We start from the raw sequence: 14,068 nt of genomic DNA, 5'->3' as shown, positions 1-14,068 counted from the left end.
GTCCAGCCTGCAGGGACAGGGAAGACTGGCACGACTGTCACCCCGCAGCCCCCACTCTGGAGTCCTGCTCCTGACCCCCTCCAGCCTCTGCTGTAGCCTGGTTTCACTTGGCCAGAGAGAGATGGCTGCCGGAGGCAGTGGGACACCCCACTCTAGTCTGGAGCCCCAGGTCTGCAGCACCCCGCCCAGGCCCAGGCACTCGGGGATCTGAGCCACAGCCTCTCCTCCACCCACACTGCGGGGTCAGGGGCTCTGGGCATTTTGCCCAGGTTCAGACTGAAAGTAGGGGAACTCATCCAAGCCCTAGGCCAGGCAGGGTGGGGAGCGACCATTAGGCTTATTCCCTGCTTTCCTCTAACAGAGACTCATCCATCCCCCCAAAACACACACACACACACACACATACAGTGCACACCCATGCATGGGCACTCTTCCCCTGCCCTGTGCCTTGGCTTAGCCAGGGAGGACACAGAGACACTCGGGGTTTTAAAAACTCTGTTAGGACCAGCCCTGCAAGCCCGACGATCATTCCAGCAGAGCAGGGGACTTGTCCGGACCCAAGGCAGTGGGCAGCTTGCCGGAGGCTGAAATCCACAGCCAGTGTCTCTCTCCGTCCAGGAGTCACTTCCTGAAGTCCTCTTCTCCAGCCTGCAGGGGTGGGATGGGAAGGTAACTAGGCCTGTGCTGGCCTCCGCCTTCCCACCGGCCCATGTGACTATTCGGGGCCCTCTGGGGTCCACCCATTCGGGCCCCTCTCCTCCTCTGGTCCTGCCTGGCACACCTCGAATGCAGTGTCCACAATCTCATCAAGAACGGACGCCTGGGAGCGGAATTTCTGTTGATGATGCTCTACCCCAGCCACCAGCTGCAGGAAGTGGAACAGGAGCTCCTGCTGCCTGGGGTGGGGCGGGGGATGGGGACAAGCCAGAGCTGACCTGTGTGGCAGGGTCTGCGAGGCTGCCAGAGCCCCCCGGAAAGCTCCTCTCGCCTGCCCCCCGCCAGTCCCACATTACAACTTTTCTGAGTCAGAGCTTTCATGGTGAATCTCCTTTTCCCCCAAACTAAGAGCCCCCTTTTGTACCAGTGGTTTACCCTCCCAGTTATCAGTGCCTCCATCCGTCCATCCCCCCAACCGCTGGCCCCTCCGGCTACCCCATACCTCTCTGTGCACCCACTTGCCCACCTACCCATTCATCTGCCCACCTCCCTAGCCTTTCACTCACTCATCTGACCACCCCGATCCCTCCCTCTACCTGCTCTTCCCTGGACCCACCCCTCCAGCATGTGGTACAGCCAGTTCCCCGCCTGACTGCCCCCCGCAACCATTCACCTGCCCATCTATTAACTATCTATTAACTCCCTCTTCACCTGCCCATTTTATAAATCCACCCACCGAGTGACACTGAAATCAATGGACCCTGCCAGGTGCTCCGAGGACCCAGACGTTAAGAAGAAACACTCCTCGCCCTTAAGAAGCTCAGTCTGTGGCAGTGCCAGGAACGCAAACCAAGAGTTTACACTTGGGATGAGTAAACCAGACTGCTGAGGGTCCCCGAGGAGGAAAAGCTCATCCAGTCCTGGGGATCGGAGAAGGCTTCCAGAGCAAGTGCCACAAAGACGAGGTTGAAAGACACCTGGGGCTCTGCCAGGCTTCAGCAAGGTTCCTGGTCTGCTAGCCCAGAAGGACTGGAGTATACTGGGGGCCAGGGCAGGCTTCAGGGAAGGAGGCCGTAGAGAGTGGGTGAGTTGGAGATGTAAAGTCTGATGAGGAAGGAAAAGCCTAAACTGCTTTTAACAAAGACCGCTCTATACATAAATAAAAAGAATAAAAGACAGATTAAAACAAACAACAAACAAAAACAAAGGGCACGCTTAGAGGAGGTGGGCCAGTGGGAAGAGTCTGGGGGCCCAGAAACCCCCATGGAAAGTGTTATAGAGGTGCCAAGGGTGCACTAAGCCAGTAGCCAAGTTGCTGGAACATGGAGTGGAGGATAGGAGGGCCAGGAGGTGAAGTGAGCAGGATTGGAACTCAACTCTCCCAAATCTTGTTCACTTGAGCCCAGCATTGGCAGCCAGAGAATATTCCAGACCAAGAAAACAGTGTGGACAAAGGCCTGGAGATGGAGAAGTATATGCTATGCTTGGGAAACAGTGCAGGGACAGCAAGGAAGGAACCAGGGAACCGAGGGAGGTTGGCAAAGGCTGGGTCACAGAGGGCCTTTGGGACTTGAACTTGGATGTCGGGTAAGGAGGGGCTGGAGGCTGCCAGTAGTCGGGCTGGCTTGGAGCCAATCCGGATGAGGTGCAGTGGGGCCCAGCTTTCAGAGGCATGGGTCTCTGTGGAGCCAAGCCTGCGAGCCAGGAAGCAGGAGTCTGTGCCGAGGTCCCCCAGCCACAAGCACGGTCATAAGTCCCCAGCTGGCCAATCGATTCCACGGGAATAGGATGTTGACCATCTGCCTCCCAGGCCTTTACGCAAGCTATTCCTTGACCCGTCCTCTTCACCCCTCCACTTAGCCCAAGTCTAGTGCCCTCAGGGTCCGGCACAGGTTCTTGGCAATAGGCTCTCCTGGGCATGGATTAGTCTGTGTCCTAGAGAACTTATAGGGCCTGACCCAGAGCAAGGCTCAGGTCTGCTTCCTGAGTAAACAGACAGGCAGACTCGCTGCTGCCCTGCCTTTGCCCTCAGCCTCACAGTGGCTCTCATGGCCCTGTAGACACTGCCAGGGGGGACTCTCTTGGTGGCACAAGATAGCTTTGGGTGAACAGAAGCCACTCGTGGTCTCCACGTCCCACCCAGAGGCTCTCCATGGGCCTTGGCGCCCCACTGCCTCCCAGAGAGGTGAGCAATGTCCCTTGCCCTGCCAGACTGGGCCAGACCCCAGACCTCTCCCCCTAGACACAGGGCCTCGCCTCCCTTGGCATCTCCTTACTTCTCAGTCATGGTCCCAAATTTTTTCTCGATGAGCTGCTTCTGTCTGGTGTGTTCACTCACCATCTCTTCAGGGTCTGGATATAAAAAAGGGGGACAGTCAAGAAGATGCCCAGATTGAAAGGAGGTAGAAGACACCCCATGTGTCACGGAGGTATTCAGATGGGGCTAAAAGCGTTTTTTGCTCAAGATGCCCCCAAAGAGGGGGCTCAGTGGGTTAAGCCTCTGCCTTCGGCTCAGGTCATGATCTCAGGGTCCTGGGATCGAGTCCCGCATCGGGCTCTCTGCTCAGCGGAGAGCCTGCTTCCTCCTCTATCTCTCTGCCTCTCTGCCTACCTGTGATCTCTCTCTGTGAAATAAATAAATAAAAAATCTTTAAAAAAAAAAAAAAAAAAAAGATGCCCCCAAAGAGATGGGTTCTCTGGGTGTGGAGTGTGTATCAGATTTGTGGTAAAAATCCCCCCTCCCTGTTTTCCCACTACTGCGCCTTTTGGGTCCACCTTGTCTAGCAGGGATTGACCCCCCACCTCCCACCTCCAACAACATGTGACTCAGGCCTGGCCAATCAGAGCAGCCTATTCTTTTGGCTAGAGTGATTGCTTCCAAAATAGTCAGGTGATCAAAGCAAAGAAGACTCATTTCCAGGACTTCGCTGTAACTGCAGGAAGAAGAGGAAGTCTCTGCTGGGCATGATAGGAATGGCTAACCTGTGAGGATTTGGGACTAGAGTGGCAGGTGGCCATTCCTACCTCAAGGGAAGAGCCACCCTAAGCACAAAACCATGCAGAGGACCACAGAGCAGAGAGACCAAATCCTGACTAGTATTCAAGTCCTGGATCCAACCGTTCCTGAAAGCCCACACACTTGCAATTTGCTAAATAATTTCTGCCAATTAATTCCTCTTTTTGCCTCAGCTTTTTTGCACTGAGTGTCTATCCCTGATGGAAGGGACAGGTGAGGGTCCTGGTGAGGAGCCCAAGAGTGGGATCCTGAGAGCTCAGATTATCTAAAGTTCTGAAGATCTTTAAAAGCAGGAAGCAGATCAACTGTCTCAAAATCAATTCACTCAGAAAGTCGGCTTTATAAAAATGAACGTGTCCAAGGAACTTGATTTTTAATGAATCTCAATCCACTTTGTGTGACTCTGGACCAGTGTGCACACCTTGACAAAACCCTCCACGGCAGTCGAAACCATCCCAGGTAAACCAAGTGCTATAAACTTTATAAGTTGTTAGAAAAAATGAGTATTCGGTGAATCATAATTTGGGTAGTCATTTCACAAATGGGGTTTTCAAGAATTGGCGATCAGTTTCATCACTTTTTAGAAGATTGTCTTGGAGTTCTTTTGGACCCTCAGTTCTAAGCTCTGAAAGTCCTCCTAAGTCTCAGATTCTCAAAGTCTGCCACTGAACCTGGAATGGTGTGTGTGACTGTGGAAGGAGGGCCGGTACCTGATCTGCTGAGTTCTGTCAGTGAGTCGTCCAGGATCTTCTCACGGATCCAGGCGGCCCTCTGGGAAGAAGGGGCTTTTGTCTTGCCCAAGTCCACTCCTGGAGGACCCTCCTGCCTTTCCCCCAGCCTCTGTGGCCACCCCTTCATAGGGTCCCTGCCCGTCCCCCACCCCCGCCCCCCCCTACCCCCCAGGTCCACCTGCCCACCCTCCTCCCCCGCCATACCTCCTGCTTCAGTTTCTCCAAGCCCTGAAGCAGAGCCATCTGGAAGTTATCCACCAGGACCGCAATCACCAGGCTGGGGATGGGGGGGATGGATAGTGGGGTACTCTCCAGGAGGAGGCTGTAGGAGCAGCCCTGCACCCTCCTCTGGGTTCACTGTGGCATGACCCAGGGGACAGAGCTGGAGAGGGGTGCCCCAAGGTTAGGCAGGGGTGGCGGTGAAGCTGGGGAGCCAAGGCGGGGGGTGGGGTCCTCACTTGAGGAAGATGAAGTACTGGATGATGATGTAAATCATGAGAATGGGGACGATGTACCAGGCACCTGGGAGAGAGGCAGTCGTCTGGGCTCTGAGTTCCCTGCTCACCCTCACGACACCCCCGCCAGCAAGCATCAGACACCCCACTTTGCAGATGGGGTAACTGAGCCCTCCGGGTCTGCCTACCCAGCCAAGACCCCGCCCTCTACCCCTCCCGGGGTCTGTCCCACCCTGGGCGCGGCTGTCCAGGTAGATGAGGGACCAGTCGTCCAGGGTGAGCATGGTGAAGAGTGTGAAGATGGTAGAGAGAATGCTCCGGAAGCGCTTGGGGTCGGAGTGACGGAACAGAGCCCGGAGGACCACAGAGAAGAGGACTGGCTGTTCAGGGCCAAAGCAGGCTTGCAGGGTCCCAACCGCTCCGGAGGCCACAAACCCGCCCATCGCAGCCCCTCCGGCTCCCAAGCCCAGCCCCCACGGCCCAGGATACAAAGGCAGGTGAACATGAGGATCAGGATGGCCGTGATGGATGGCAGGGACCGCACCAGAGTCCCGGTCACTTCCTGGAGGCTGGTCAAGAAGCTGTGGGCAGAAGGCGAGAGGGAGGCTGAAAGAACCAGCGCGGGTGGGAATCCGTGCCCGGCAGCCGGAACGGACACCCCGACAGCCGGGCCCTGCTTTCCCAGTGGTCTGGGGGAGCTCGGCCCCCTTTGGAAGATGACCGATCGCAGCGGATGGCAGGAGGCTTCTCGGAAGGGCGCCGGTGTCCACAGCCTCTTCGTCCCCCATCAGATTCCCTGGGAGCCCAGGCCCGTGTGCCCCTTCCCACGGGGTCCCCACACAGGGGTGGGCAGCCCTGGCCCCGCTGACCTGAGCCTCCGCAGGACCCGGATGGCCCTCAGGGCCCGCAAGCTCTTGAAAACCTTGAAGATCCGGAAGACGCTTTGGTGGTAGACGAAGGAGAAGGAGTTGTACTGAAAGAGCAGGAAGTCCAGCATGGCCATGATCATGATGAAGAAGTCTGAGGGCACAGGGGGCGCTGGGGGTCACGGGCTCCTGTCCAAGTGCCTCGCCCAGACCCCCAGTCCCCCTAACACCAGCACGCCCTGCCAGTCCCCTTCTGTCCTCAGCCTCCACTAGCAGCCCACTGGCTCCCTCCACACACACGCACGCACACAGACACGCGCATGCGCACCACGCACACAGACTCGCGCATGCACGCACGCAGGCGCACACACGCGCACGCGCACCAAGGTTGTTCCAAGGGTCAGAAAAATACTTGAAGCCCAGGGCAGTCATCTTGAGGGCAGCTTCCACCACGTAGATGCAGAGGAAGATGGAGTCGAAGGCCATGAAGTACCACTCTGCAGGGACACAAGGGGCTCACCCAGGGCCCTCCCCGGTAGCCCTGGCCCATCTCTCCTCCTTCCCCCGGGACCTCACACACAGTCGCTTCTGGGGAGGGCCTGGCTCTGCTCTATAATGGCTATGGGTCTTAACTGCGCCGTGCCTCAGTTTTCTTGTCCGTGAAACGGTGATCACCCTGTCGCTTGGCCTGACCTCCTGACCTCAGGGAACTCCCTGCAGCTTCTGCCTACCTGTCAATCTTATACCGTTTCAGAAAAAGAAACGTTTGAGGACCCGCCCAAATCGGAGAGTGCCTTGGCCTCATTGTCATTTAAAACCCCACTCTGAGGGGCACCTGAGTGGCTCAGGGGGTTAAAGCCTCTGCCTTCCGGCTCAGGTCTTGATCCCAGGATCCTGGGATCAAGCTCCGCATAAGGCTCTCTGCTCAGCGGGGAGCCTGCTTCCTCCTATCTCTCTGCCTGCCTCTCTGTCTACCTGTGATCTCTCTCTCTGTCAAATAAATAAATAAAATCTAAAAAAAAAAAAAAACAAAAACAAAAAACCCCGCTCTGAATATTCATTCTGGCCTGTTTTCCCGGGTTAGGAGAAGCTTTAGAAACGACTCCCCTGCATCTCCTTATTTGTACAAACAAAGATGGCCTTGTGAGGCAACTCCACCGGGGGTAGTCTGGCCAGAAGTCACCAAACAGCAGACCCATTTTGGCCCGGGAACCGTACCAGTCAGCCTGGGAACCGTAACAGTCAGCCTGAGAGCGTTTTCATGAACTTGGGCTTCACTTAACACCGAATAAGAATGCCGCCAGCCGTATTCTCTTAGTTTATTCACGAGGCGGCAGGCCTTTCTTTCACCCTGCTGCCAAGGGTCTCAGTGGCTGCCTTCCCCGGTTTTCTACTCTCACCCCTCCACAGCCTCCTTCTCAGGGCCTTCTGGCCTTTCTAGGTGGTCTGTGGTCCTTCTGGCCACCCCACAGAGACGTATTTAGGGTCGATGCGCCACCTCGTGGCTGTATCACAAACAGCATATCCTCCAGTTCAGTAGGTTTTTGTGTCTGGCTGGCTGGCTGGTCGACCTCAACAAAGTCTCTGAGCCTCATCTTTAATCCTGGTCAATGCTGTCTACTTCCCAGGGGTAAGGATGAAATGAGCTAAGTTACATGAACCACCTGGCACTGGATCAGGCCCACAAGGGACCTGAAGCAAGATCTTTGGCTTTCCCCATGTGAAAGTGGTGCCTGGGTGACTCAGTGGGTTGAGCAGCTGCCTTGGGCTCAGGTCATGATCCCAGGATCCTAGAATGGAGTCCCGAATCAGGATCCCTGCTTCTCCCCCTCTCTCTGCCTCTGCCTCTTTCTCTGTTTCTCATGAATAAATAAAGAAAATACTTTTTTTAAAATAAGAAAGAGGAGAAGGGGTCTCCCCAGCTCTTACCGCCCCGGATCTCGACTTCAGCAAAGGTCTGGGCCACAAGCATGATAGTGTTGAGGCAGACAACAAGGAAGATGAAGGCTTCAAAGGGCAGGGACTGAGTCAGGTTCCTAAGCATTCTCCGGAAGTCCTGAATGAGGTAGCTTAAATTTTCCCACAACCTGCTGAAGAGGTCCATGGTGTGCAGCCTCTTGTGGGCCCGCTGAGCTCTGGCAGCTGTAAGGGGGACAGAGGGTCAAGCCTGTGTGAGAGGCAGCATGGGAATCCCAGGCATCCTCCCAGACTAAGCTGGGGTTCATCTTCATGCCTGTCTACTTGCCTACCATTCACTCACCAAAGTGTCTCTATGCAATCTTATGTAGATCCTGGGGCCACAGCCTTGACCCCTTCCATGGCAGATGCCAGCTTGTTTGGGATTTGTGGTCTGCTCAAGTGCATCTTTTGGGCTCACGGCCTCAAGGCTTTTCTCTACCCATGTGATAACTTATGCGTGGAAAGTCCCATTTTCCAAATTACCCCATCCTCTTGGTGAACTTTCCCTCTCCCTCTGAAATTCTGCTGAAACATCTCCTTTTGGCTGCCTTCCCTACTCCCATCCAATTAGGTACCTTTCCCTCTCTGCTTGTTTGTGAGACTGCTACTCTGTTTACTGAACCACTTGAGGCCAAGCTTGGGGGATTGTGCGTTAATTGCGGAGGTCCCTCCCTCCCCTTAAACAAGGCTCTGTTTCAGACTCTGGATGTCTGTCAAGATGCTCACAGCTTAGTGGGGGAAATGTGGACAAATACAATCTATAGTGGTAACTGTCCTGGTATGGAGGATAGGCCACTATCACTGGGTGGTCTAGGATTGGGTAAGTGACCACTCCTCCATCTTGGAGCCCCTCAAGGGCAGGATTTGTTTTCTCTGTGCTTCCAGGGCCCAGGCAGGCCAGTGACCCATAGAAGACAAGAAGAAATGTTTGAGAAGTGAATGCATATATACACAGCAGTGAACGGATGAACAAAAAACCAGTGGACTGAAGAGATGTATTGTTTAAGGAATAGAAGACGGGATGATGAGCAGTCAGGTGAGTGGACAGGCGATAGAATATACGTGCAGGAAACGTCCATGCCTCATGATGGGTGGAAGGTCGGGCCTGGAGTCTGGGCCAGGCACTGGGAGTTGGGGATCGGGGGAGCAGAGACTCACTTTTGCGCTTCTGAAATTGCTCATCTTCTTCTGTCCAGCTTTCTGAGGAAGTTTTAGTGGAGGAATCCTGAGGATGGACTTTGCTGGACGTCTGGGATGCATGTGAGCGCACAGCACTGTGGGAACGAGTCAAGCTAAAGGCTGAGTGCTGTACCCCTGCCATGCTAGGTCGGAGAATTGCTGAATAAGAGCGGGAAGGGCCAAGGACAGCTCTGGCCACACTGTGAGACTTGTATGGGCCCAAGCTGTGGGAGCTTCCATGATAGTACTCCCTGTAGCGGTGATCGTCATGGAGATAATCATAACGATGCACACTACGGTGATACTCCCTGTGATGATGTTCATCATGGTGGCCATGGTGGCCATGGTGGTGTTCACCGTGGTGGCCACGGTGGTGGTGGCTGTATTTATCAGAGTAGTGAGGTATCAACCGATCATGATAGGAGTCCACATAGGAATGGTGGGAAGAGGTCTTTCCATGATGAAGAGGCCCTCTGTGGTGGTGGGCTTCATGGTGATGGTGCCTGCCATGGTGATAGGACTCACCATGATGGTGAGAGCCACCATACGTGTAGGAATCTTTATGGTAGTAAGGCTCACCTTGGTAATGGAGCCCACTATGGTGAGAAACCTCACTGTGATGGTGGGGCCTAGCATGGTGGTGTGGTTCCCTATGGTGGTGAGACCCACCATGGTGGTAGGACTCACTGCGGTGATGGGACCTTCCATGGTGGTAGGGCTCACCATGGTGGTAGGACCCCCTGTGGTAGTGGGACCCCCCTTGGTGGTGGGGCTCACCATGGTGGTGGGGCCTACCATGATGTCTTCTGCTACCATGGTGGTACTCACCATCAAAGGGGTCCTCACCAAGGGAATGATGGGAGTAGATAGTGCTTTGAGGAGCCAGTGCAAGGGATGTGTGGTTGTAGGCTCTGCCATGATGGTGGGCTTCACCATGGTGGTGAGAGTGGTGGGAGTGGTGGGAATGGTGGGAGTGAGGGGAATGGTGGGAGGGGGTATTGTCATGAAAGTCTTGGAATTTACCAAGGTGGTGAGATCTACCATGATGGTGGGATACTCCATGATGGTCGGACTCACTGTGGTGACGGGATGTGCTATGATGGTGGGACCCACCATGATGGTGGGACTTGCTGTGATGCTGGGACCTACCATGGTGGTGGGACGCACCGTGATGGTGGTGGACTCTGCTATGCCTTGGCCTGTGATATGAGGTTGGTGAATCAGGGTGAGATAACACATCCAAATTGTTGGTGTCTGCCTCATTGTGAGCCTTTTCAGCCAATGAAGGTTGATCCATGACTATGCTGGGAACACTGGAATGAGGAGAGCTCAAAATGTGGGCCCAACAGTCTCCTTCCTGAATTGTCCTTCCAACCTGTGACACTGGCCCTTCTAGGAAAACCTGAGTCTTCTCACGGAATTCTCCCTTTATGATGCCACCAGCAGACCCCTTCCCAGGTCCGATTTCAAAATGCCTCCTTCTGGGGTATAGTTCAGAATCTAGGCTCATTGTGTCTAACCTCTCCATTGTAAAACAAGGAAACTGAAGTCAATAAAAGGGAAGGATTTATTTCTCAAGGGCCAGCTGGGAAGAGGGCAAAGTAGGAGGACCCTAAGCTCACTTCATCCCATAGATACAACTAGATAACACTTCAGTATAAATAACCCACGGCAAGGGATGTGAGGTTCTGGGCTCTACTATGATGGTGAGAGTGGTGGGAGTGAGAGGAATGGTGAGAGGAGGCATTGTCATGAAAGTCTTGGAATTCACCAAGGTGGTGAAATCTACCATGATGGTGGGATACACCATGGTGGTGGGACTCACTGTGGTGAGCCCAATATGAAGACTGGAAGAACAAACTCACAACTAAAGGTAGAGAAGAGGCCACATCAAAGAAGTTTGGGAGGATGAAGACATGGTTTAAGAGCAAAACAGACCATACCTGTCCACAGTGGGAAGGGAGCCAGTGGTGTAGAGAAGGGTGAAAAAGAGACTTTCACACCAGGGAGCCCATGAACAGGGAGGATGAGTCCCCCCACACATTTGCCTATGAAAGCAAGAGGGGCCAAATTTCATGAGTTCTTACAACCAGCCTGACTTAAAGCCTGGAATTTAAAAAATCATCAGTCTCTGCTCTGGGAGGGCCTGAAGGACATTAGGAAGTGGATTCTCTGTACTTAAAGAGAGAGCACAGCTGTTCAGATATAGAAGTTTTGAAAAATGCCAGGGGTGGATGGGAGGGAAAGCAACTTCCTAATCTCAGAGAATGACCTGGAGAGACAGGGATCATGAGAAAGCCTCTCCAGGAACAAAGAAGCTAGCAGGTACTATTTCCCTCTCCCCCTCCCTAGCATAAACAACAAACACCTGTGAGAACCAGTGCAGCCAACCCTCGGTACTTACTTCTTAACATTTTTTTTTTTTTTGGAAAGATTTTATTTATTTATTTGACAGAGAGAGATACAGTGAGAGAGGGAACACAAGCAGAGGGAGAAGCAGGCTTCCCACCAAGCAGGGAGCCAATGCAGGGGTCAATCCCAGGACCCTGGGATCATGACCCTAGGCGAAGGCAGACACTTAATGACTGAGCCACCCAGGCACCCCTACTTACTACTTAACTTGCTTACATCAAGCCCCTCCCCTTCATGCTATGGCACATCTGCCCTTCCCAGCCACACTGGTTTCAATCTCACTTCTGCATGCCCCCTCCTCCAGGAGACCATTGCAAACCCTGCCAACACCTCATCTCCCTACCTGTGCATTCTGTGGGACCTCAGGTCTGGTGGCAGCAGGGGCAGGTCTCATTTGGCAAGCAGACCACTATACACCTTGATAAAATGTGCTCCACCCCTGCTGGGGACCAAACACCCCCACAATAGGCAAAGAAAACCTCTGCATACAATGGAACTGAAGGAAAAGGAGGTCAGAACTCAATGGCAGAGTACACACAACACACATAGGAGATACTCCCTGAATTTCCAAGCCCTGGGGACCAGGGGACACTGCACTGCAGGGCACTACACTAGCTATCGGGCTTAGCAAAGGAAAGGAAAGAAAATTATGCAAATTGAGAATAGCCTTAGAGAACTCAGTGACTCCAGCATTTGCTTTATAGGTATCTCATAAGAAGAGAGAAGAAAGAGGGCAGAAAGTTTATTTGAAGGAATAATAGCTGAAAATTTCCCTAATCTGGGGAAGGGAACAGATATTCAGATCTGGGAGGCACAGAGACCCCCCCCCCGCCCAGTCCCCACCAAATTCAAACAAGGCACAAAATAATTAAAATGGTAAAAGTAGTAATAAAGAAAAAAACATAAAAACAACAAGAGAAAAGACAGTTATATACAAGGGAAACCTCATCAGGCTAACAGTGGATGTTTCAGCAGAAACTTCAGGCTAGAAGAAAGTGGCATGATATGTTAAAAGTGCTGAAAGGGAAAAATCTGCAACCAAGAATACTCTATCCAGCAAGGCTCTCAAACAGAACAGAAAGTTTCTCAGACAAAAACTAAAGGAATTCATGACCACTAAACCAGCCCTACAAGAAATATTAAAGGGAACACTTTAAGTGGAAAGGAAAGACCATAAATGGGTAAGAAAAGTAAAAAACATAAACAGTAAAAATAAGTATTTCTGTAAAAATTAGTCAAAGGATTCAGTAAATAAAAAGGGGGAGGATGTAAAATATGACACTATATGCCTAAAATGTGGTGGGTAGAAGAGTGAAGGATGGGTTCAAACTTAAGTGACCATCAACTTAAAACAAACTGCTATGTATATAAAATGTTATATGCTGAATGATAACAACAAATCAAAACCCAGTAATAGATATGCAAAGGATAAAGAAAAAGGAATCCAAGTATATCATTAAAGAAAGCCAATAAACCGTGAAAGAGAGCAAGAGAAGAAAGGATCAGAGAAATGTGTAGAAACAACCATAAAACAGGTAACAAAAAGTATGTGCCTATCAATAATTACTTTGAATATAAGTGGATTAAATACTCCAATCAAAAGACATAGAGTGATAGTGTGGGTAAAAAACAAGATCCATCTATGTGCTGCCTGCAAGAGGTTAATTTCAGACCAAAAGACACTTGCCGATTGAGGGGATGGAGGAGTGCCTGGCTGGCTCAGTTGGAAGAGCATGCGACTCTTGATCTTGGAGTTGTGAGTTCGAGACTTACTTACTTCATAAAATCTTTAGGGGCGCCTGGGTAGCTCAGTTGGTTAAGCACCTGACTCTTGATCTCAGACTCATGAGTTCAAGCCCTGCACTGGGTTCCATGCTGGGCCTGGAGACCACTTTAAAAAAAAAAAAAAAATTAAAAGAGTGCCTGTGTGGCATAGTCAGTTAAGCATTCAACTCTTGGTTTCAGATCAGGTCCTGGTCTCTGGGTTGTGGGATCAAGCCCTGCGTCAGGCTCCATGCTAAGCCTGGAGGCTGCTTAGGATTCTCTTTCTCCTTTCCTTCTGCCCCTCCACCCTACATGTGAGCTTGCACGTGCACTCTCTCTCTCTCCAAAATAAATGAATCTTTTTTTTTTAAAGAATGATGTTGGTTGTAGGATATTTTTAAAAATTAAAATAAAAGGGACGCCTGGGTGGCTCAGTTGGTTAAACGGCTGCCTTCTGCTCAGGTCATGATCCCAGCGTCCTGGGATCGAGTCCCACATCAGGCTCCTTGCTCGGCAGGGAACCTGCTTCTCCCTCTGCCTCTGCCTTCCTCTCGGCCTACTTGTGACCTCTTTCTCTCTCTCTCTGACAAATAAATAAAATCTTTAAAAAAAATTAAAATAAAAGAAAATCTTTAAAAATAAAAGAAAGAAAATGAGGGAGTGGAGAAACATTTATCATGTAAATGGATATCAACAGAGAGCTGGGGTAGCAATACTTATATTGGACAAAATAGCCTTTAAAGTAAAGACTATGACAAGAGACAAAGAAGGACATTATATAATAATAAAGGGGACAATCCAACAAGAGGATATAACAATTGTAAATGTTTGTGTGCCCAACATGGGAGCACCTAAATACATAAACAGTTAATAACAAACATAAAGGAAATAATAGATAGTAATACAATAATGGTAGGGGACCATAACACCACATGTATGTTAATGGGAAGATCATTCAAACAGAAAATCAACAAGGAAAGAGTGGCTTTGAATGACACACTGGACCAGATGGATTTCATAGCCATATTC

The 14,068-nt window shown here is 51.6% G+C and overlaps 1 protein-coding gene across 1 annotated transcript; it reads right to left on the bottom strand.

The window, feature by feature from the left end:
• Positions 1–621: 621 nt before the first annotated feature.
• Positions 622–10,160, bottom strand: LOC111150200 (cation channel sperm associated 1). Its single transcript, XM_022507615.1, has 13 exons — positions 9,161–10,160; positions 8,843–9,022; positions 7,655–7,867; positions 6,109–6,222; positions 5,729–5,879; positions 5,349–5,440; positions 5,092–5,235; positions 4,863–4,926; positions 4,609–4,681; positions 4,384–4,444; positions 2,934–3,009; positions 782–896; positions 622–648 (listed from the first exon to the last, which is right to left on the bottom strand). Exons 1-13 carry the CDS (start codon positions 10,158–10,160, stop codon positions 622–624), a joined length of 2,310 nt encoding a protein of 769 aa, XP_022363323.1.
• Positions 10,161–14,068: the final 3,908 nt, after the last annotated feature.

Source organism: Enhydra lutris, unplaced genomic scaffold (genome assembly GCF_002288905.1).
Source record: "Enhydra lutris kenyoni isolate GAN:26980312 unplaced genomic scaffold, ASM228890v2 scaffoldscaffold22, whole genome shotgun sequence".
In the NCBI taxonomy this organism is placed as follows: domain Eukaryota; kingdom Metazoa; phylum Chordata; class Mammalia; order Carnivora; family Mustelidae; genus Enhydra; species Enhydra lutris.
Note: the sequence above shows the minus strand (reverse complement) of the source record. Positions and strands in the feature narration are given on the sequence as shown.

Coding starts and splice junctions, on each gene's coding strand:
- LOC111150200 (XM_022507615.1), bottom strand. CDS start 10,160: ATGGATCAACCTTCATTGGCTGAAAAGGCTCACAATGAGGCAGACACC. Junction 897..2,933: donor TTTGGGACCATGACTGAGAA/GTAAGGAGATGC, acceptor GCCCCACCCCAG/GCAGCAGGAGCTCCTGTTCC. Junction 649..781: donor TTGTGGACACTGCATTCGAG/GTGTGCCAGGCA, acceptor CCACCCCTGCAG/GCTGGAGAAGAGGACTTCAG.